Below are 23185 nucleotides of genomic sequence, written 5' to 3' on the forward strand. Positions count from 1 at the left end.
ATTGGGGGGATGGGAGGGAATGCAAAATGTTCCCTGGTCCCGTCTGGTCCAGGGTCCCCTGTGAGACACTGCACATGTGACAGCCTGTAAAAGCTACAGGAAGCATCACACAGGAGAAAGATAGATAGAGACTTAGCAAGAATCACAGAGATTATCCAGAGAGGGAGGAGGGACAGCTAACTGGCCCAAACACAGACCAAGAGGTCGGGGGATAGCAGTAAGGAGAAAGTGGGAGAGCGAAACAGCACCCATAGCTAATCCTAAAGACAAGGACAGCTCTTCTGACAGATGGAGACCCTGGAGGAGATGCCAAGCCTAGCAGAGGAGAGAGTGTGAGTAACATCAGAGACAACACATAGCTGTACAAGTAGGAGACTGTAACTGTGCTGTGTATTGACCTCAGGGAAAACAGTGTGTTAGAGGGAGTGCAAGTAACAGAGCTCCATAAACTAGGCAAGGGTTGTTACTTGTCACACAGGAGAGGCATCTGCTGTCAAACAAAGAGTTAGACAAAGACCACCACCAGCTGTAACAGAGCTGAGAGCGTATGACTAAAGGCGAGGGTTGTGAAAGAAGACAGCACTTGGGACAAAGAACAAGAGAGAAGAGTTAAAGAAGAGGCAACACAGATGACTCATACTATTGCTAGTCAAATTATTGTTTGACAGTACTAAAATGTATTAGCATTGCTTACAAAATGAATGTGCAGTAACTAGGTGGAAATTGCAGCGATATACTTTAAAGCAAAAAAAAGATTTAAGATATTCAAAGATCACTATGAATAAAATATTATTGTTTTGCCCTACCTCTCCTCTTTGTGCCCCCAGATCCTCCTGCGGCACCCTGGGCTCCCCACCCTCAGTTACCCAAACCCCTCTCTCCTCTGGCCTCCCTTGCCCTTCCCGAGGTTTTCTCCGCAGCCTTCGGGTGCTCTACAATATCTTGGAGGAAGAAGGGGGTGGCCAAGTTCATGTACAGGATATCGAGGGTCTTTGGGGAGGGCCAAGCATTCTGGCTGGGGTCCCTCAGGCACTTAGAGATGCTACAGCTTCCAGTGGAGGATACCTGAGCTTTCCAAGGCTGGTGAGGGGGCTCACGCAAGCACTGCGGGCAGCAGATCCTCAGGAATCAGTGACTCACAAAAAAAGAGGTGAGTTTAAGACACTTGGTAAGTCTTTTGATATTTCCTTCTGATGCTCTCTATGTCCTGTCTTATTCTTGCTAGTTGGACATAACAGTGGGTGGAGAGGGTGCAACTGCAACCAGGTCCTTACGTTCCTGGGGCCCAACTATGAAAGCTCCTCCCCCTTACCTACAAGCTGTGTGCTCCTATTACACAGAATAAAGCAGTATTTCACTTTTGTACACCTCACATTTCTCTTGTGATGGTGCAATTATACTAAATGTAATTAAAACTTATAGCCTCAAAGGCTGTTGGAACAGCTAAAGGTTTTTAAATGAGATATGAAGAAAGAGAGAGTGTCTGGATCTGGGTGACTTTTTAGGGTTAGTCTGCTAGGACTTGATATTTCAGTTTATTTCAGATGCTGGAAAGGTAAATTATATATATTTTTTTTCATTTGTGAGATCTTTGAATTGACATTTTTTGTGTCTCCACACCTTCTGCAACAGAATCACACTGTCCCTAGTGGAAAATGTTAAAAGATAAATGGGATCATGAGTGAAGTAGTAGTTGTGAGCTATGGAAAGAGGGATTTCCTGTTCGAGAAAATGTAATAAACCAGCAAGTGACTGATCCTACAATACACCAACTATAGCTAAAATATTCCCATTAGCTCAGTAGACCCTTTTACTTGAAGTACCTGGTTTTATGAAATATTGCATATTCGCTCACTGCATGCTCTCTGTCCCTCAACTTCATCCCTCCCCCCATGCCTCTGATCAGACACTTGTGTATCATAACCCTCTTTAATCTGCACCATCTGTCTGGGTGTAATCTGTACATTAAGAGATAATGCACAGAGCGCGAGGGGATTATTACTTCATGCAATAAAAATTATTTTTCATGCAACCTGTCATTTCCAATAAATAAAGAATGTAATTTGGAAATGTATACCAGAATTATGTCAAACTAACCAGAATTCCGGAAGAATAATTTGTGAAAGCTATAAGATGGTAATCAGTTAATTGACATTGCCTATGTATTTTGTCTTTTTATATAATTAAATGACCACTATAAAGATTAAATGTATAATGTTTCAAAATGGTAAAATGTGGGGTTAAAAATGTACTAATGGTTATCCAAACAGGACATATTTCAGATAAAGATGATATACTAAGAAACAATACTTTCCAAAACAGCTGATTTCTTGTCAGGTAAAACTACTAGTTGTCATTTTACTGTCACCTTTTGTCTTCATGCCAAAGGTACATAGATGTTAAATATCTTCTTCACAGGTGTGGGGACTTTTATATACATTAAATAGCTGGGACTGTTTTCAGTAGTAACTCTACATAATGTAAGTTCTGTGACTATTATGAGCTTAGCTTTATCTCTGTTTGAACCCTGGGTCACTGCAGTCAATGTCAGGAAGGAGAGCAGTGGCAGATTGATGAGCCCTTCCATCTGCAGTCATTGAACCTGGAACTTTTGGGTCCATAGATTGAATGTCCCAGAACTAGTAGCTAAAAAGTTGGAGATTTGAGAATCGTTGCCCCCAATCTGTGTCTGCATGAGACAGAGGTGACATCAGAGGTCTCTTTTGACCATTCATAACTCCATTGATAGAACCTGTCTGCACATGTGTGTATGGTTTGAACAGAAGCTTTGGAAGCTGCCATATATCTTACTAATTTTCTTGGGGTATCATCCCAACATTTAAACAAACAAATTGCATAGAGAAAAATGGGAAAAGGGATTTTTCCAACAGCCACCAGAGAAATAGGAATACCAAACTCTTCTCAAAGTTAAATATAAAATCATTAGTAGTAATTTTTTAAAAACATGTTAAAAATCTCTCATGAATTTATTTATTTATTACTTATATAGCGCTGTCAATTTACACAGCGTTTTACATATATATATTGTACATTCACATCAGTCCCTAACCCTCAAGGGGCGTACAATCTAAGGTCCCTAATCCTCATTTATACATACACATACTAGGGCCAATTTAGACAGAAGGCAATTAACCTACCAGCATGTCTTTGGAGTGTGGGAGGAAACCGGAGCACCCAGAGGAAACCCACGCAAGCACAGAGAGAACATGCAAACTACAGGCATGTGGTGCTGTGGCTGGGATTCAAACCAACAAACCTAGTGCTGCCAGGCAGAAGTGCTAACCATTTATTCACTGTGCTGCCCATTACAATACAATAACATTATCGAAGATGCAGATTTTGATGTTCAGATATATCTTAGCCCAAATGTTGCTCTATTTTGCAAGTATTCCACTTCTTCAGGACCACAAGTTTGTTCTGGACATACACATAACAAAAAGAATAGGGCATCTACACATCTACAAAAAGAACAAAAATGTTAAATTAACTTCCACCTAGCAGCACTAGGGTCATCGGTTTGATCCAACCACAGCACTACCTGCATGGAGTTTGCATATTCTTCCTGTGCATGCATGGGTTTCCTCCTGGTGCTCCAGTTTCCTCTGACACTACAAAGATATGCTTGTACTTTAATTGGCTCCTCTCTAAATTGGCCATACTAAGTGTATGTATGAATCTGAGTTAGGGGCCTTATATTGTAAGCTCTTTGAGTGCAGGGACTGATGTGAATGTACAAGATATGTGTATACCACAAGAAAAAAAAATTAAAAACAAAAAACAAAAAAAGAATTACAATATCATAAAAAAATAAGAGAGAGCTGTCTGCCTGAGGAAAAAAAATATAAATACAGTATAAATCATGCAAAAAAATTACCCAACATCTATGCTCCAACATGGAGTGCAAACAAATCAGCAGTTAAGGTAACTGAACAAAGGGGGAAAAAAAGCTTACCCAGGTTCACCACCTACCACTGGGGACAGAGTCTGAAGAGGGCACGGACAGGCATCAAGCACACATAAACCACACATAATACAGCCACAAAAAGGAAAATAACAGAAAAATCAAAACACAAAAGAAATAAAGAAAAACAAAACAAACGCATTAGTGACATAGAAACAAATAAAAAACAGAAAAGACCAACAAAACAGGAACAAACATGACGACAGACCCAAAATGGAACAAAAACATACAAACAAGCATACCCAAACAAACAACCAATCAAAACATACGCCAGAAATAACCCCACAAACAATCAAACAGACACAAATACTATATATAGGTATATTAAAAAATTATATGAATCTATTTGACAGCTAACAATCTTAATCTTTAATATATGTAATTTTATCAAAGAAACATTAAGCTAAAAACACAAAAACAAAATATTACTAAGTAGCAGAAAAAAACACATACCGTAAGCCAGTATATGGCTGTCCAGTACCACACATATCACTCCCAATATCACAAATTTCCAATAAAGGATCCAATTAAAAGTTCCCTAAGCCACATCCAAAAGTGGGCATAGCAAATAGCATCATTAAGGCCTGAGGGCTGTATAACCTTAAACCTAAAAATTTATTTAGTTTAGACCTGGAGGATCTTTTTGTCAAGATCTCCACCTTTAAAATTAGGGTGCATTCTAAGCAAGAAAACGTAAAGATTACGTACTATAGTCATAATTACTAGCAAAATGTCTGGCTATCGGGCTTTCTAAATTGCCTTCATTGACATCATTCACATGATCTTTAATCCTTTTGCCAAATTATCTGATATCTGGACATACAGTATTGGCAGTAGGGACAGTGGTCACATTTGGTGCCTCTACATTGAGATCCTCAAGGGTTGTTGGACCTGTCCCTTGAGAAATGACTCTGAACTGGAGTATCTCTAAATGAATTGCCTCTAGCGAATGTTAAACGAGGTCGATCATCTACAAAGTGTTTAGGAATAGAATCTTGCATTAAAAGATGTCAATGTTTCTGTAATATCTGTCCAGTCACATGATTGTGCCTGTAGACTTTTACAGTGGGTGAGATCTTAGTCATCCCTGCTTCCTTTTCTCCTTGAAATAATAGTAAATCATGTGGACTCTTCTTCAGCCTTTTTAATGGCCCTCCTAAGGGATTTTTTGCTATACCCAAATCTAAAAAAGTGATCTGTTAATTTATTTGCTTGTTGTTCAAAATCAGATTCATCGGAGCAATTTCTTCAGAGTTGTAAATATTGATCCGTTGGCATTGCCCTGATAATATGCTCAGGATGTGCACTATGTCTGTGTAGTACAGCATTTCTAGCAGTTGGTTTTCAGAACAAGCTTATGGAGATAGTTCCATCTTCACCTTTCACAATAATCAGATCCAAAAAAAGACAATGACTACTGATCTCAGTTCAGAGTAATACTGAGATTCAGGTCATTGTCACTCAACTGTCAACAAATTGTAGAAGAGCCTCTTGTGGGCCAGTCCAGAAACTAAGAATGTCATCTATATATTTGTTCCATAATGTAATAAGACAGAGATAGTTACCAAAGTCAAACAGCTTTGAATTGTAGTAGCTTCAAAACTGCTCTGTTCAAAAGCTAATTGGCAGAGGAGCTAAGCAAGATACCCACAGCAATCAGCAGAAAAGGAGGAGTGTGGAGAAATATTGGGCCCATTCACACTGGTCCACTTTGGTGATTTGCCAAATGCATGTTTGTTAACCGCACATTATTTTGTAGAATAGTGTGCATTGTGTTAAGGCAGTCATTCATTTAAAAAGGCTGCCAATGTACCAAAACAGATCAAAAATTGTGCCTGCAATATTTTTCCTGATGCAGAGCACCACAATGCATGGCAGTGCATTACCATGCATTGCTGTGTGCTGCAACAGTGTGAGTTGGGGTGCCATTCAGAATGGGGTGAATGGGCCCAGAGTCGCTGGCATTCCCTGCCTAAAGGTAAAAACCTACTCACTAACTGTTCCCCCTACTCCCCCCAGCTTCATTCCCCAAACACTTACTTAAGTCCACTCAGCAATCCAGCGCTGTCCTGACTGCAGCTCTTCTCTCATTTCCTGGTCTCACAAGACACACAGGCAGCAGTGGGAGCCATTGCAGGCGTGACTGAGCCATGCTGTATATGTCAATGAATGGGGCCCCCTTAGATCATGGATTGTTATGGGGGCACTCACTCGTAGAAGGAGTGGACAGAGTCAGCGGGGGCCTTTAAAAGATGAAGTAAGGGATTACTCTGTGCAATACATGTAAGCTCTTTTTTATTTTTACACAAAAAAACTACGCTTTAATATCACTTTAAGGTTAGTGTAGAGTAAGGAATGGTTAAATATCCCATCATTTTTGGTTTTTGTATCTGTGCCTCATTGGAGACATTTTTATTGACTTCCTGTCCTTAGACACAGGAGGAAATGAGAGGAAATCTCTTTGAAGTGTGGGAAAATAGCCTCTTTGATATCACTGGAACACCTGTCCCACTAGAAGACTCTTCCTCTATTTCTGTTGGGGTGACGACACTAACACTTTCATCCAGTCTTGTCTCAGTGACAGTGGTTACCAGGAACAAATAGAGAGGGTGAATCTACCCAGCAGAGACCCAGGAATTAACATTTGTCAAGGGTACTAACCCTTACCCTTTCCATCTAATGTTTTGGCTTTAGATATACTTTATTGGCCTTAATTTAATGCATCCAGCAACAAAAAAATAAATTTCTGGACATGATACAATTTACACATTTCATTGTCTAGTCACATAGTTGCCTTTCTCCATGTGTGTCCAGTCCTAGAAAAAAAAATCTGTCCATAAGAAGCCCTGATATGAACTCTTAATTTAATCCGAACAGATGCAGGTTAGTAAAATGGGAACAGATGGAAAGAGACATTAATTACACACAGAGACATATCAAACCTCTTTAAAAAAATCCACTTTATAAAAATGTCAGTCCATTATACACCAATCAGATGTCAGATGTAACACACTTCTCTTCCTTTCAGGTGTGAAAGGCGTGACACGATCCCAGAGCATCCACAATGATGTCCCCTCCTCCTCCGTACGCCTGACACGGCAAGAACAGCGTATTCGCCGCCATACACTAACTAGTGGCATTGATTACAATACGGTACCTAAGACCCGTGTTTTTGAAATATAACTGACTTTACAGAGAGTAGATATGATTATCATTCCAGTTTTCTATGTGCATATTTAGTTATATATCTATCTGATGTAGTTTGCAAACAGATTTGGCCATCTTTGTGCCTGAATAAGTGGTGTTTCACATTTGGCTGAAAGAGTCACTGTGGTTCAAACAATCAGATTATCAGTGATATTCTCCAACAGTAATTGTCTTGCATGGGATTAAAATGTATTCAACCCCACAAACAAAAATGTAATATATTGCAGCTTACCGGCCCTTGGATGTGGAGGCTGCATTAGTTTTCCTTTTTCAGGTTGAGAAGATTGAGCTTAAAAAAAAGCTTGTCACCTGCACCTGGCGCTCCTTGCAGTGGAGAGAACGATCAGAGCCATTTGGAGCGGTGGCATCTATGTGAATCTACAGTCTACAGAAAAATAGCTGTTTATCTTTCTAGAATTCCAGTCCTTGTAACCTACTGTATACTAAACTGATTTATGAAACAGTCATCAGTTTTATCTTCTATGAACTACAACAGAATGTCTTCCTTTGTAATGGAGATTAGGAGAGGAAGATGAGTTACTTGTCCAAATCAGGATAGCATTCTAATGATAACCATAACTCCCTATATAGATACAGTGGTGTCAGTGAAGGTTGTCATCTTAGGACAGGAATTGTGTTACTGGCAGAATCACCTGGTGAAAATCCTGAAAAAAAGAAAACTAATGCAACCACCATATCTAACAACTCATATGCTGCAATATATAATATCTTTAATCATGAGTTTAGATACGCTTTAAATCTAATTTGCTACTATGGGTCAACATGCAAACTGCCTAATTTATCTAAAAGTTTGTATAGGAAAGATCTATGGGGGTAAGAAACTCATTATTGTAGAGTTTGAACTTTCACTCTTTTATTGTTACTTTTCCCTGCAACCCATGGTTGTAGAAAAGAAAAATTGCTTCCCTCACAAACACATTCAGTGTTGATGAGGGCATCCCTCTCACAGAGCTTTTGTATTATGAAAGCGGGAGGTTTCCCAGCAATGAGAATACAATGATCACAGTGATCGAACAAAAAAACCTGACAGGCTGGTTGTACTGAAGTTGATCAATGGATCAACTTCAGTTCAATCAATCTGCTCATACATGGATTGAAATTCAGCTGGTCCCTGCAGAACCAGACGGATTTCAATCTATCTATGGTCGTCTTAAGAGTTCTGCACTAACGTGTTTACACCAGTGTTGGCCTCCAGTGGGACTTCAGCAGGTCCTGACTTTCAGCAGAATCATGTATGGAAAGACTGATATCTCCTTGATCATGGTTCTTATCAAATGGCAGCCATACACCAATCAGCCATAACACTGATTGAGGTTAAGTGAATAACATATGTTGTTACAATGGCATCTGAAAGTTGGTGGTAGCAAGTAAATATGTGGTCTGTTGAAAGCAGAAAAAAAAGTAGTTTGTTGTTTATGGGGCTGCTTAGTCAGGGTGCAAATGCTGACCTGTGTCCACAGCCAAAAGGGCATTCAATGGGCACATGAGCATCAGAACTGGAGCACAGAGCAATGGAAGAATGTGACCTGGTCTGATGAATCATGTTTTCTTTTACATCATCTGCATGGCTAGGTGCATGTGCATGCTTACCTGGGGAAGGGATGGCACCAGGATGCAGTATGGGAAGAAGGCAAGTGGGCACAGGCAATGTGATGCTTTGGGCAATGTTCTGCTGGGAAACCTTGGGTCCTGCCATTCATGTGGATGTTACTTTGACACGTATTGCCTACTTAAACATTGTTGCTGACCAAGTACACTCTTGTATGGAAATGGTATTCCCTGATGGCAGTGGCCTCTTTCAACAATTTAATGCATTCTGTCACTGCAAAAATGGTTTAAAAAGGGTTTTAGGAGCACAGCAATGGTTTAAGGTGTTGCCTTGACTCTGCCTCTAAATTCTCCAGATCTCAATCCAATTGAGCATCTATGGGATGTGCTGGAAAAACAAGTCTGATCCATGGAGGCCTTATCTCGCAACTTACAAGACTTAAAGGATCTGCTACTGATGGCTTGGAGCCAGATACCACAGCATACCTTTGTCTAGTGGTGTCCATGACTTGACAGGTCAAGGCTGTTTTGGCAGCAAAAGGGGGACCTAATTAAAGATAGGTAGGTAGTCATAAAGTTCTTACTGATCAGTGTACATCCAACCTCTCATTTGCAAAGCAAATTTGATTATGATTGGTTGTCACTGGGCGACATGGTTCTTAGAGGAATTTTATCCAATCTATCATATCTGAACTATTTGTTGCATCTGTCTGAAGACAGCAGATTTTAGTATAGTATGTCATGACATGCAGGTCTGGGAGCAGAAGATATCACACTGCCATATTGTTTTCTTGTATGTAAGTTTCTCATAAGATTGTTCATTATTAAGTACATCGGGCCTCACTTCCCTGTCAGGACAGAGAGTTTAGCAGCCACCCCTCCTCTAAACTTGCAGAGTGCACTTGCAATTCATCCACCTGTGATCTTTTCATAAGCGGTAGTTAATAAAATAAATAAAATATATGACTCATTCAGCAAGCTACCTTTATGTCATTCCAGTGTTTTACCACAAAACACGTCAAAGCTGACAAGTCTGCTGTACTTTGTAAACCACACTTAGAATGGCAGAACTTAAAGGCACCCACACAAGTTTCGGTCCAGTTCTTTGATAGTCCGATTGTTGGGATATTAGGAAAAATGTGTGTGGGAATTTTATGGTCACTTTCCATGGATTTATTTTTTTTGTCACACTGAACAGCATACAACCAGATAGGGAAAATATTTGAATTCTTTGTTCTTGTATTGTTTGGAGTAAAATGACATGAGTATTTTTTAATTAATGCAAAAAAAAGTTATTTTAATGAAAAATTATTGTGATTTCATTATAATCAAACAAAAAACACATGTGTGGCACCATCAAAAGAAAGTATTCACTTAGAAGGAAGTAATGAACCACATAGTCGTTCCTTCTTTGTTCCATCAGCTGAATTAACCATCAGAGGCCTTCATGGGATCAAAGACAGGCAGATGTCTTCCCCTCCATCATTCCAATTGACATATCTGCCCATAAGCAGGTGCAGTTAACTAGTCTACTACTTGGCTGCTTTGTCCCAGAATAGTGTGTGGCAGCAGAGAATAGTTTAATCAGGTGCTAGGTCCCTTTTAGCTAGAGCCCTCCTGAAGTGATGCCACAAGTGAGTCAATGGGCAAATATATGCCAGATTGGGAGAAGCCCAGGGCAGTCAGGGATGGGAACCAGATACTTCACCAGCATGTAGATGTTGTCAGCTGTGCAGAGGCCCTGGCTAGGGCTGGAGGACAGGGAGAGGTAGTGCTGCACACAGAGGAGCCGACTGTAGTCTTCCTGTCTCTTTTGGTTGGTCGAGTCTAGAGTGGGTTGCAAAAGGACTTTCAGGCCAGGCCAAGTGTTCTCTACTGTGAGTTCTATCACCCTGGAGGACTTGGAAGAAGTGTACAGATACTATAGGTGCAGCTGCGTCCTGTCTCTGGAATGACATGCAGGGAGTCGTGTGCTGGATGCACAGAGCCTATAGCAAGTCAGAGCCCTCTGAGATAGTACTAATGACCCTCGGCAGGGGAGATACTGTGCAAGGGAAGATGGCTTAAATGTGCTGTATGCTGATTTCACATAATGACTGCTGTGGTTCATCCACTATGTGTGACTGATAAAGTAATGTCCAGTGACCATATTTTATATCTAGACAGATGTGTTTGGAGGAAATGACATATCTATCTCATCGCTTAACCAGACTGGTACTGAGGGGTCATCAACCCAGTAATAATCAACACATAAAAATATACAGAGTATCAGACGTTCAAAGATGACCCATCACTACACTGTTACATAGCACTCACAAGTTCTAAAACAAGTCATCTTTTATTACAAAGCATTTTAAAAAACATACAAAAGTGGGGACAAAATCCCCTATTGTAATCATACATAAACTAGTAAAAAACGACAATGGCCATTATCATGGATTGGGGTATTCGATGCATTCCACTACCGTTTCCTCAGAAGTCCATACTTCTTCATATGATAAAGTGCTATTTATCAGTAATTTATCTATAACAATAAATACACATAGATATGTCAAGTGCACAAATCCACATAGGGTCTATATGAACAAATACATTCCAATTTACTTGTAAATATAGACAAGCAAAGTATTCCGTCCTGTTGGGAAGAAGACAATAACACAAGAAAAAAAAAAAGGGGGCAGAAGAGAGAGAAAGGAATTAAAAAAAATTAGAATACGCACTATGGGGAGGCAGAAACAAAACTACTAACGGGGAATATGTTTTTGAGAATATGCTTATTTTATTTTATTGATGGTTTTTTTTCTCTGTTCTGCCCCTTTTGTATGTTTTTAAAATGCTTTGTAATAAAATATAACTTGTTTTAGAACCTGTGAGTGCTATGTAATGGTATACTGATGGGTCATCCTTGAACACCTGCTACTATGTATATTTTTATCTATTGATGTCAAGTGACCCGGATGGCATGTTTATGTGATGTGATTGGGTAATACCATCTTCTGAAAAAGGCCTATGTCATGGCGTTTGGCACAATATGGTGGAGGCAAAGAGCTACAAGCAGGTGGGTTGTTGTGCTATCAAGAAGAAGCAGGGAGGGGTCTTGCACCTGTTGGCGCAAACACTCAATCAATCAGAAACCCCCATTTATGTCTGTGTATGACCAGCCCACACAATTTAATATTGCATTTGTAGTCGTGCACAGGGGTTGGAGAAATTTCTATATCCCTTTGCAGGGACATAGACAACAGTAGAAACCCAACACAGTTGCTAACCTTTTCTTATCTTTTTCAAAGAAAACTAAAAGTTGCAGCTGAAGTTATGCTTTAACCAGAGTGACATTGCGTGTGAACAAGATCACAAAGGTGATTGGGGACTCCCAGAAGGAAGCAAAGGAAATCACCTAGAAGTCTAGTAAAAACAAAAATCATAAAGCAGGCATGCCACAATAGTGTTCCAATGGTTATATTTGTAAGTCATTAATTATGTACAACAACATACATAAATGCATCCAACCAAAAAAGGCCATCCCAAGCTACCAAACTACACTAGACAAAATGTATTTATCATGGGCTATACCTATATAATGCAATACATCATATCAGATGGGAAGCATAATATCCATATAAAGATTATGCCAATATGCCAGAATGACACCCAATACAAATGGGTGGGGAAGGCAGCATTTACAGGTACAGAAAGATGTTGTGCCCTAAAGCATTGTCTTCTATCCCCATCAGTACCAGGTGTCCTTTTTATGCTACTAGTATCTGTATGCCCTGGCATAATCTTTATGTGGATCTAATGCTTCCCAGCTGAAAGGATGTATTACATTATTTACTTATAGCCCATGTTAGATACATTTTGTCTAGTGTAGCTTGGTATCTTGGGATGCCTTTTTTGGTCAGATGTTTTTATGTATCGTGTTGTACATTATTGATGATTTTTATAACTATTTAAACCCTATTGTGATGTGCTGTCTTTATCATTTTTATTTACTGGATTGTATGAAACTCCCATGGAAGTCTCTGTATTTAGTTTTAGCACCCCTTCTGTTATATGTTTTACATTGAATTATGTTTTATTAAGGGTGTGCAGACTTTTCTGACTATTATCTAGTCCACTGTGAATTAATTGGACCCCACTCCAGAGAACCTCCATAATGATGTCTAAAGGGGTTTAGTTTTCAGTGAAAATTATTTATGAAAATGTTGGGAAACTGCTAAAAAAATAGCTTTTTGCTCTTATTACTACAATCTATTATCAGTTGCTAATTGGTCTGCCCCTAAACTCCCTCTGTACAGACCAGATGACCAGATCGGGGGAGGAGTGAAGGATCCAAATTCAAGGTTTTAAAAATACCAATATACAGCACTTGACTATATTAAGAAAAAGAATACAATTTATATATATATCAAATTTAAGTATAAATAATTATCCCATACAATGTAAACTGATCAACCAGTAAAATGAGTAATATACAGTAATAATTAGAAAAAGTCTGCACACCCTGAGCAAAGCATATAGTTCAACAGGAAGCCTATAAGAGAAAGGAGGCTAACCCTAAGGGGTTTATTTACTAAAGCTGGAGAGTCCAATATCAGACTCCCTTCTGCATAGAAACCAATCAGCTTCTAACCTCAGCTTGTTCAGTGAAGCTTTGGCAATGAAACCTGGAAACTGATTGGTTTCTATGCAGAAGTGAGTCTGATTTTGCACTCTCCAGCTTTAGTAAATAAACCCCTAAATGTCAAGGCTTCCTCAAGAGTCTCTAAATATTCAAATAAATAAAAATGGTAAACACACATGTGTTGTATACCAGTGATGAACTTTTATGATTTATCACTGAAAGATCATTTGTTTTTACACAACAAATTTTTGTTATTTTGACCTTAATGTGTTTTTTTGTGTGCACAGTTTATTAGTAGATATGTGTTATCAATATACACACTCATCATTTATTTTGCCGGATGATTATCAATATACCATTGTTTGGAATAATGATTTTGGATTTTATAGGGTTTTATTTTTTATTTATAGTGCTGTATATTGGTATTCATTTTTGAATATTTTTGTGATATTTGTACAGCTGCTAGGGTGGTGTTTCATAACATTTCTTATGAGTGTGGAATATTTATTTAATTATTTCAAATTCCAATGGAAGCAACAGGTTCATTTTTTAACAGTTTCTTAACTGATTTGCAGGATTTTAATATATCATTGTATACCTCCCAGCTTTCTGAGATGGGAACAGGGACGCCTATTAGCAAAAGTGTGTAGGCACAGGACACCTCCACTGCCATGCCCCCCTTAAAGGAGAATTATATATACATATATAAAAAAAAGATTGGTTAAACCAACAAGTGCTTTTTTACCAATACTATTCCTTCATATTGGCTTGTGAAATTTACAAATGCATCAATTTAGAAATTGGATGAAAGGTTTAGCACTGTAAAACGCTTTTTGATAGATACAGTAAATAGTGCATTTTATATACAACTGTATACATCAGACCCAAATGAGGAGGAGGGAGAGACATAGGGACTGTCATTCGAAATCAGTTACAGTTGGGAGCTATGACAATGCATTGGATTTTAGGTTTAGGTCTGTTTCAAGGGAACGTGATTTTGGGGTTCATCACTGGATGGATCACCATCAGGAGGAAGGAGGTCCTGATTCCCATATACTTTATAGATCTTTAGTTATCACTAGAAGCATAACAGCAACAAGAAGGAGGAGGTCATGGATCCTCTATATAAATGTTTAGATATTAATAGAGGGATTACCAACAGAAGGAACGAAAGGCCTAATTTCTCTATATGGATCTTTAGTTATCACAAGGTTTAACCACCAGGAAGAAGGAAGTCCTGATTCCTGTATATGTTTATGTTGATCATACACTGATCAAAATTCTGCTGGTTCATAATGAACTGCTCAAAATTATGGGCGTGTAAGCAGGTTGCCTGCAGTGTGTTAGTTAGGAAGTTGGCTTGCCCAAGCAAGGTAAGGGGTTAACTGTTAGCACCTCAGTTCCTGAGCTTTTTTGGGCCCTGTCCTTTTACCCAGTGATATATATAGGGGGAAGGCCAGGCTCTTAGGGCCTACTCCCAGAGATACTGTGAGCACCATGGAACACTGACAGGGATTGCTGCACCCAGCAGCCCGCTGGAAGACATCAGAAGGCCGGATAACTGCCAAGCCTTGGAGAATGCCAATAATGGACTATCACCTTGCTGAGGTACGCCTGGGCAGCCTAACTTAGTCAGTTAGGAAAATGTTGCACTGGAGTGTATTTTAGATCAAAACTGTCCAGTAAAGTTGCATCAACTGTTCAAGCCTGGTCTGAAGCAGGGGCGGACTGACCATTTGGAAACTCGGGCACTGCCCGAGGGCCCGGGGACAGTAGGGGGCCCCATGAGATGCCTCTGGTACCTTTTTCATAGGCTGTTTTGAGTGATAGTTTCTGGTGTATGAAAGAACAAGGTCAGTAAAGCACACGTGGGGTACGAAGCAAAGCCACTACTAAAGGTTTACTCAGCAAAACAAGCAGGATGAGGAACACAGTTCAAGAACTAGAATAAGATACATTGCAGACGGTCATTAAGCGTGGTACCTGTTATGGCAGAGGGTTCTCTGGTAGCGAACGGGTTGGTGATATGGCTCCCTCCCCAGCAGTTGGAAACCTAAAGGTATTGGGACCGAACCCGCATTATAGACCCACAGCTTTGCCGCTTGGTATGAGATGAGAGGAAAGAGTTAAATAAGGACATGCATGAGGTTGTGCTATGTGCACGGTGGGACCCCATCCTGTCACTGGTAGTAAGGATACAGATGTATGCTGGACTGGTGGAGAGGGCATAAGCTCAGCAGTGTCCCTCCTAAATGCAATATACAGAGGAGAAGTGTGTGTAGTGACACAGGGTAGCATTCTACAGAGGGACTCTGTGTAATTAATTTCTGCACACATTTTTAAAATCAGGGAACCGCCATAATGTTTGATCCTCATGTGAAAGCAGTCCCTGCCTCGTCCCAGGCATTGATGAGCGTGCACACATGTAAAAAGGTACCCCATATGCAGAGTGAGTGGCCCTATTGGCCATCTCCAGATCGACATCCCTTGTCTGAAAAATATATCCAATCAGATGCAGCTGCTGTTTGGATATTTTGACAGCTATCGAGGCAAAGTAGGAATTTTTTCCATTCGAGCTGTATAGTGTGGATGAAGGAATCTATTCTTTTTTTTATTTTACCAAAAGTATAGCTGATTCTTGGAACAGACTTCCAGCAGAGGTAGTTTGTTAGTCAACAGTAATTAAATGTACACGTGCTTAAGACAAACATAAATCTAACTCAAAAAGGTACAAAAACAATAAAATATCAAAAACGGTCAGCCTTGACTGATCACTTGACCTCTTTCTACCAGCACTCTTCTGTGTTTGTATAGCAGGTACTGGATTCATTGCTGCCAATGTCATAGTTTTGACCATGTAAGGGCCCTAATGGAGTAAACATGGAGGTGAATGGTGATCAGAGACAACAGGCGGTGTTGTACTTGTTGGCACAATGGAGGAATGCCAAGAGGACATAGCTATGATGGCCATCAAAGAGGTGCCCAACCTGTTTGTATGCACTGGGGCCTGTGCCATCCATGTCGCTTCACCTGCATTCCATATTTCTCTCCGCTTTCTCATGTCTCATTTATTTTGCTTCCTCCTTGCAAAGTGAAATAAAGACAGAAGAGGACAGGGTGGGTGAGAGGGACTGCAAGAGCTCTGAACAGATAAAGGAGGGGTGGGAAAGAGCGGGCGATGAGGGAGTGTCAGCTCTGGCCGCATAACTTCACTATTCACACAGGGCTGCTATTTGGGAACAACAGGAGGACAAGTCTGTGCGGCTCAGCACAGAAATTGGAGAGGGTTCCAGAGAGGGGGTCAGCCAGGGAGAGAGCATCAGAACTAGTTACAGGTGGAGCCAAATAGCCAGGGAGGCAGAATACCAGGGGATGGAGTGCAGGAGAGAAAAGTGGGGTCTCTGGTAAGGAACAGAAGGCAACAGAGGAAGAGAAGAGGATTAAAAGGGGGCCAGAGAGAGGGGGAGAGAAGTGACAGCCAGTGGCAAGAAGTCTGAGCAGAATAGAGGCAGGGAGGAGGGGGGCCTGGGAGCTATAGACAGGTATATACACTGACACGCCTAGCACTTCACAGGGACTACATGTACACACCCACTGCTATACAGCCACATGTACAAAGCATAGCCACTCACAAACACGTATGCACACACATGTACATACACTCAGAAATATGCATGCATCCACTTCCACCCCTCCATGAGAGCAATACTGAATGAACCTATACATGTGTACACAGACACCTGCAAAACATTGAGCTACATGTGTTGGAGGTCCTGAACTCTGTACCCCACACACGGTATGTATGGCTGTGCACGCTGCCTATACCATCCTCATCCTTCCGCTTCACAGCAGCCGAGAGGCCTTGACCTTCTACCTGTGGGTGAGTCTATAGGATCGGGTCATGTGATTGGGGGGGGTTTATGTATGTGTGCCTAACACACTGCCTATCTATCTATCTATCTATCTATCTATCTTGTCAGCTTTCCCAAATCTATTGGTCAGACTATCTCTGTATTTACCCTGTAACTGTTTGTCTGTCCATCTGTCCATTTATATATGTAGCTTTCCATCCAGATCGATCTATCTCTCTATCAACTTTCTTACATTTCTTTCTTTCCACCTTCACAACTTTGTCATATCTATCTAACAATCAGAATATCTATCTATCTATCTCTCTTACTTGACAAGTTTGATAATCAGTATATATATCTTTTTTATCATTACATATCTATTTTTATCCCTCTATCTATTTGAGTATAGTCGCACCCTTGTGTTCCTTTCACTTTTTTACATCAGTCTGTCTATCTATCTATCTTTACAAAATGGTCATATCAAAAATCAGTATATCTATTTTTATTTATCTATCTATACAAAATCGTCATATCAAAAATTAGTATATCTAGATCTATCTATCTATGTATGTTGCAGTATTGTCTCTCTTGTCCTCCAGGCAATGACCCCCCACATACACATGCTGTAATCTGTTAATCCTCGGCGGGGTTGTGACACTCGGTCTGTGTTTATGTGACACACAGTGGTGACTCTGCTGTATTTGTCTTCTGGATTGTACAGTAAAGAAAATGATGGGTTTGGTTGTTGTTGACAAAAGCTGCAAGTAAAGTGACTAGTTTTTCCTGAATCCACCCCATAGTGTTATCAGGTGATGCTAGGTTGTAAATGTCACAGTATGGACAGAATGCAGAACAATAAGATGTGAAAAGTGATGTGTGATCTTGGCACTTACTGTACATCCTCCTTGCAGCTGTCATCCTTCTAGAGCACATTATAATACATGAAAACAAAATACAAGAAAACAAACATTTCCTTCTCCATAGTTTTCCAGCCACACATAACAAAGGTGATTGTATTGGTGGAAACATGTTACAATCTGTTCACTTCATTGTATGATTTTTATTTTCATTTGTTGCTTAAAAACTGACCAATGTGTTCCTTTTAAATTTTTTGAACTGATTTTTCTGTCAAAAAACACAAAAGAAGCAACCGGAAGGGTCACAAAAATAATTTTATATAGAGTTTTAAAGTGTAGTACTCAAAAACTATTTATTGTCAATTCATTGATTTCTAAACAAATCTAAAGTTGATTGCATTGTAATCAAAAGTAATAAGTGATGGAATTTTTATTCCTCCTGTAGAAAATGCTACACCCAATTGCAGTCAATGCCAGTCACATTACCAAAAGTCTTGGCATTTGGTCATGTGATACCTGCCAAAGATGCTAATCAGTCAATCTGAGTACTGATCTTCCTTCCCTTCAGCAGGACCAAATTACTGAAAATCCTAGATGTTTGGTTGCATGGCTGGCAATTGAAGGAGCCTGGAGCAGCATTTTCCCCAGGGTAGCTAAATTTTTTAGCCCTTCAATTCAGTTCAATTAGTTTTTCAATTTCTGTAGAAGGGACATGCTGTAATCAGCTGCAGCCACTGAATTGTATATTATGATAGCTTCATGTGCCACTATCACAGTACAGTGTCATGGCAGGGGGATTCTTCTATCCACCTCATTTGTGTGGATGAAGCAATTTGTTAGTTTTTTTTAATTTTACCTGTTGGGTTGAGTGTATGGCCAGTTTAAAGCATGGATTGAAATTTGGCTAGTTCAGCAGGAACTGGCTGAATTTCAATCCATGTGTGGGCAGAGAGGTTGTATAGAAGTCAATCTACTGACTGATGTCTATGCAACTGCCCTGTCGGATTTTCCCCACTTGATCAACACTTCCAGCTATAGCTGGCAGTGCTAATCAGTGTATTCTAATGCCTGCTGTCAGAACACAATAGCTCAGCAGGGAGGATTCCCCTACCTACATGGAGTGCATGGATGGGAGAATCAAGTCAGTTTTTTTCATTCTCCCTGCTGGTTGAACCCCAAAAAAACCCCTAATCTACGGGCTGCCTTAACTTTTATTTATTCATCATTATTCAAAACTGTTGGTAAGGCATTAGGCTGGGTTCAAATGTGTGCAGTGTGTGGTTGGGTGAAGCATGCTGCAGCGGCAGTAAACACATTAAGTCCAGCTATAATTAAGAAACTTGTATAGAAACAACGTCTCAAAGATACAAACAGCCCAGCAGAAAGGCTCCCAGCTTGGAAACATTCACAGTTCTGTGCCAAAATGCAGAGTGGAGCAGGTTCTGATACACCGACAGTGTGTGTCTCTGAGGGTGTATTGTGGACTGGCCAATCTAAGCCCAATGAGGATGGATTCCTATGAAGGATAGCGGGTCCCTATTTGGTCCCTATTTATCCCAAACTTTTCCCTACTGCTATTCATGTTCCTGTCCCTACCCTGTCCACTTGCAAAATGCGCATTAATCCCAGGAGCCAGGGTCTTAAATAGACTCTGCCTGAACCAGGATGGCCACCAGTGTCACATGGGGTGGCAATATTCAACCGGATCACTTCCCCAATGACCCAGGAAACCATAGAGGAATATGTTCCTCTTGACTTCCTCTCCCTCTGCAGTACTGCTGCGGATGAGCACCACCAGCAGTGGAGAAAAGTGACTGCACCTGCCTACAAGTGTGTAAATGCCTTTTCCATTAAGGCAGCCTATTAATCTTATATAGGCTGTCAGCGCACCTAGTCACTTCCAAAAGCACAACAGAACCTTGTTTAGGACTGCATGGTAGAGCATTGCGGTGCACTCTAGTGCAGGTGTTTTGCCCTAGAGCATGTGGTACTGTTCATAATGAATGGCACTCCAGCATACAGATGAAGGTAATGTCACATTACAGTGTAAATGTGGTTTGCAGGTACCTTGAATAGCCTGACTTTCCACTGGCTTGTGTGTATAGGCAGCAGAGACATAGAGGCGGCTTTTCCCTGTGTAGTTATCATACACATATTTTGTAGAAATGTAGTCATCTTATATAAATGTATTTATATATTGTAACAACATTGTAAACCAGATTAGAACCTGTAAAACAAGATGTTCTGTGAATTCAAGAAGATCCTGCCAGAGTGATGTCCCTTTGGGCCCCAAAGGTTGTTTGCCTACAGGCTTCAATAATGGAGTCTGGACCTGTTGACACCATTTTTACTTATTGCTATCCTCTAAATAATTTAGAGACGTGGGGTCCTATCAGACAGTTTTGCTTCCACAGTGGCTTATTGGTGTTGGATATGGATAATAAAAGCCCAGAAGCAGGCAAGAGGGAAACTGTACTGTACCCCTGACTTACTCTGCTAGAATTATTTTGCAGTGAGCTATATTCATGGCTGCATGACAAATATTTATCACAAGATTCCCACATGGGTTCAACATTCCTCAGTACAGTGCTAGTAATCGCGTGTGCCCAATCATGCATGACACAATGCCCACTTGCTGGTGGATGGATTCCAAGAAATATAGGCTAGCTATCGGTGTGTCTTGTTTATTTATTCCTTGTTTCATACTTTCCACAATATGAAAAGGGCCATAAATCACAGAAAGTGATCAGATGTTGATGTAAAAATCCTTTGTTTTCCTTAATCCTACTTCAATAAGCAATTCTAAAATGGAGTGAAGGCTTGATCACACTAGTCAGCATGCTAAAACACGCATGTGGTGGTGTATGTTGTGTAGGGGCAGTGGACTGCATTGCAACAACGTAACGCATGGGTTTCTTTCTTTTTTTTTTTTTACTTTATTGAACAGTCACAAAATGATACACGATTCAGCTCTATGTACTGCAGTGCATTGCAACTTTCAGTGGTGCAATTCGGTACGGTTAGTTGCACTGTGTAAAAAGCATGCATGCTGCATTTTTACATGGTGCATGTGTAATGTGAACAACTCACATAGAAAATGATTGTTTTCTATGTGTCCATGCATTGATCTATGTACATGAATGCAACTCAATGGACATGGTGTGAACAAGCCCTCATAGCCAACTAAGGACAGGAATTGTGTGGTTGGTAGGATCACCAGGGAAAAAGAAACAAAAAAAAAACAAAAAACTCTATTTTGCTCTATCCTAAACTAAGGACAAAAACATTTACAGCGGAGTTCTTCTTCAAAGTGGGCCTACCTCCAACCAGGTCATGTCAATGATTTGAAAGCAGCTTTCATTATAATGATGCCTGGTGGTCCTACCATGAAAATGATTGTTCAAGCACTTCCTATTCTAACACTCTGTCCCAGTTATGCTCCTGTGTTGCCACCCTGTCACAGGAGATCAGCATCAGTGAGATGCAACAAAGGATGAAAAAGAGATGAAAACTATATTTCATTAAAGAAAATGCAATTATTTATAATAGTGCTTTAGCAAACTAAATGTAATCCATTTGGGGGTTACATCTACATTAAAGTCCATTTCTTAGTAAGTATTTTGGATATTTATCCCCTACAGCTTCGCCGGATGAAGGAGCTGGAGCAGGAAAGAGATGCTCTGCTAGATGGAGTTCAGCTGGTGGACAAAGCACGGGATTGGTACCGGGAACGTCTACATGAAGCAGAACAGAAGAGGGAATGGCAGTGCACATTGGTAGGGTACACACCAATCCTGTTTCATTGTGGACTAACACTGATGTGGGCAGCACAGTAGCTTAGTGGTTAGTACTGATGCTTTATGCAATAGGGTCCTTCCTTTAAATTACCTCCAGAACATTATCTGCATGGAGTTTGCATGTTCTTTCTGTGGAAACTCCAGCTCCCACACGCCAAACACATGCTGATAGCTTAATTAGCTTTTGTCTGGCCCTAATATGTGTGTACAAATTGTCTATGTATATGTGTTATCACATTCTGCAAGCCTATTCCAAGCTGAGCAGTTGGTGTGGGTTGAGGGAAGAACTAGTGACCTACCTTGCATGAAAAAGCTTGCTAAGAAAATTCTGGGGAAAGGGCTCTTAAGCATTCCAGAACCAGTGCCCATAGAATTGCGGAGTGTCAGATATGACTAAGCGAATATCATCCAACACTGATGTGTTCAACTTTGATTTTTTTATGTAACACCAATCATTTCCATAGTGTGTAATGGCATATTTACACTATATCTTTATCATTGTAGTGCACTACTGGTAGGATGGTTAAGCAGGCCTCTAAAGATCATGCACATAGCCTTTGTTAGCTTCTATAGCACATTGCAGCTCTGAAACCCAATTATTTTAATACTACTCTTTCTTGGATCTCAGTGCCTGTTGTTAATGGTAAAAATGAAATGTCCATAAAATGTGGGAATGCAAGTAAAAAAATGAACGTTATTTTATAGTACTGAACATAATGATGAACAAACAGAAAGAGCAACATTCAAAAAATAAATAAAAAAGCAGCCTGTAAAATAAGAGAGAGAATACTTACCTATCCCACTCTGAATTTTGCTGTCTAATATATCTGATGATCTCCAGCATCCAACACACTACCGGTTGAGCCCTGTGCCTCCGTCTTCCACTGTGTTTGCACCTGCCAGTTGCTATGTCCTTAGTTCTGCTGGAACACAGAAGTGGTAGGGCAGCCTGTGGGTGGAACAACAGTGCGAAGCAGGGAACACTGCCATCCAATACACTCATGTAGCACAATCCCCTTAGGGGTCACTGAGTTTTGGGTCTCCCTAAAGCTCTGCACAACCAGGCAACACGTATTTTCTTCCACACTTTGCACACAGAAGTCAGTAAACAGTCCTTGAGCTTGGTTTTATTAATATACAGGATGCCCAAGGAAACTGTAAATTTGAGGACAACTTAGAGCAACTATGTACAAAAATGTGGACAAAAATAGTCTGTTCTCTAAGAGCATCCAAAGCTCTTTGGTGTACCTCAGACCCCAGATGAATCCTCCTCTTCACCCAGCTGCCTGAGGATATCC

The 23185-nt window shown here is 40.3% G+C and overlaps 1 protein-coding gene across 3 annotated transcripts in view; it reads left to right on the forward strand.

Moving 5' to 3' along the window:
- Nucleotides 1-223: 223 nt before the first annotated feature.
- The window catches only part of SAPCD1 (suppressor APC domain containing 1), a 35104-nt gene continuing 12142 nt past the window's right edge, over nt 224-23185 (forward strand). The window contains exons 1-4 of one of the 3 annotated variants that reach the window (XM_089652506.1): nt 224-332; nt 828-1150; nt 7011-7135; nt 21732-21866. In XM_089652506.1, the coding sequence (XP_089508632.1) occupies nt 289-332; nt 828-1150; nt 7011-7135; nt 21732-21866 (627 nt within the window). In that variant the 5' untranslated portion in view covers nt 224-288. Of the gene's footprint in view, nt 333-762; nt 1151-7010; nt 7136-16619; nt 17263-21731; nt 21867-23185 lie in introns of those variants that run through there. The other 2 variants (XM_089652505.1, XM_089652507.1) reach the window with 2 other exon arrangements.

The sequence above is a fragment of the Staurois parvus genome, unplaced genomic scaffold, assembly GCF_062004578.1.
Source record: "Staurois parvus isolate SC_StPar_1 unplaced genomic scaffold, SC_StPar_1.0 ptg000684l, whole genome shotgun sequence".
In the NCBI taxonomy this organism is placed as follows: Eukaryota; Metazoa; Chordata; class Amphibia; order Anura; family Ranidae; genus Staurois; species Staurois parvus.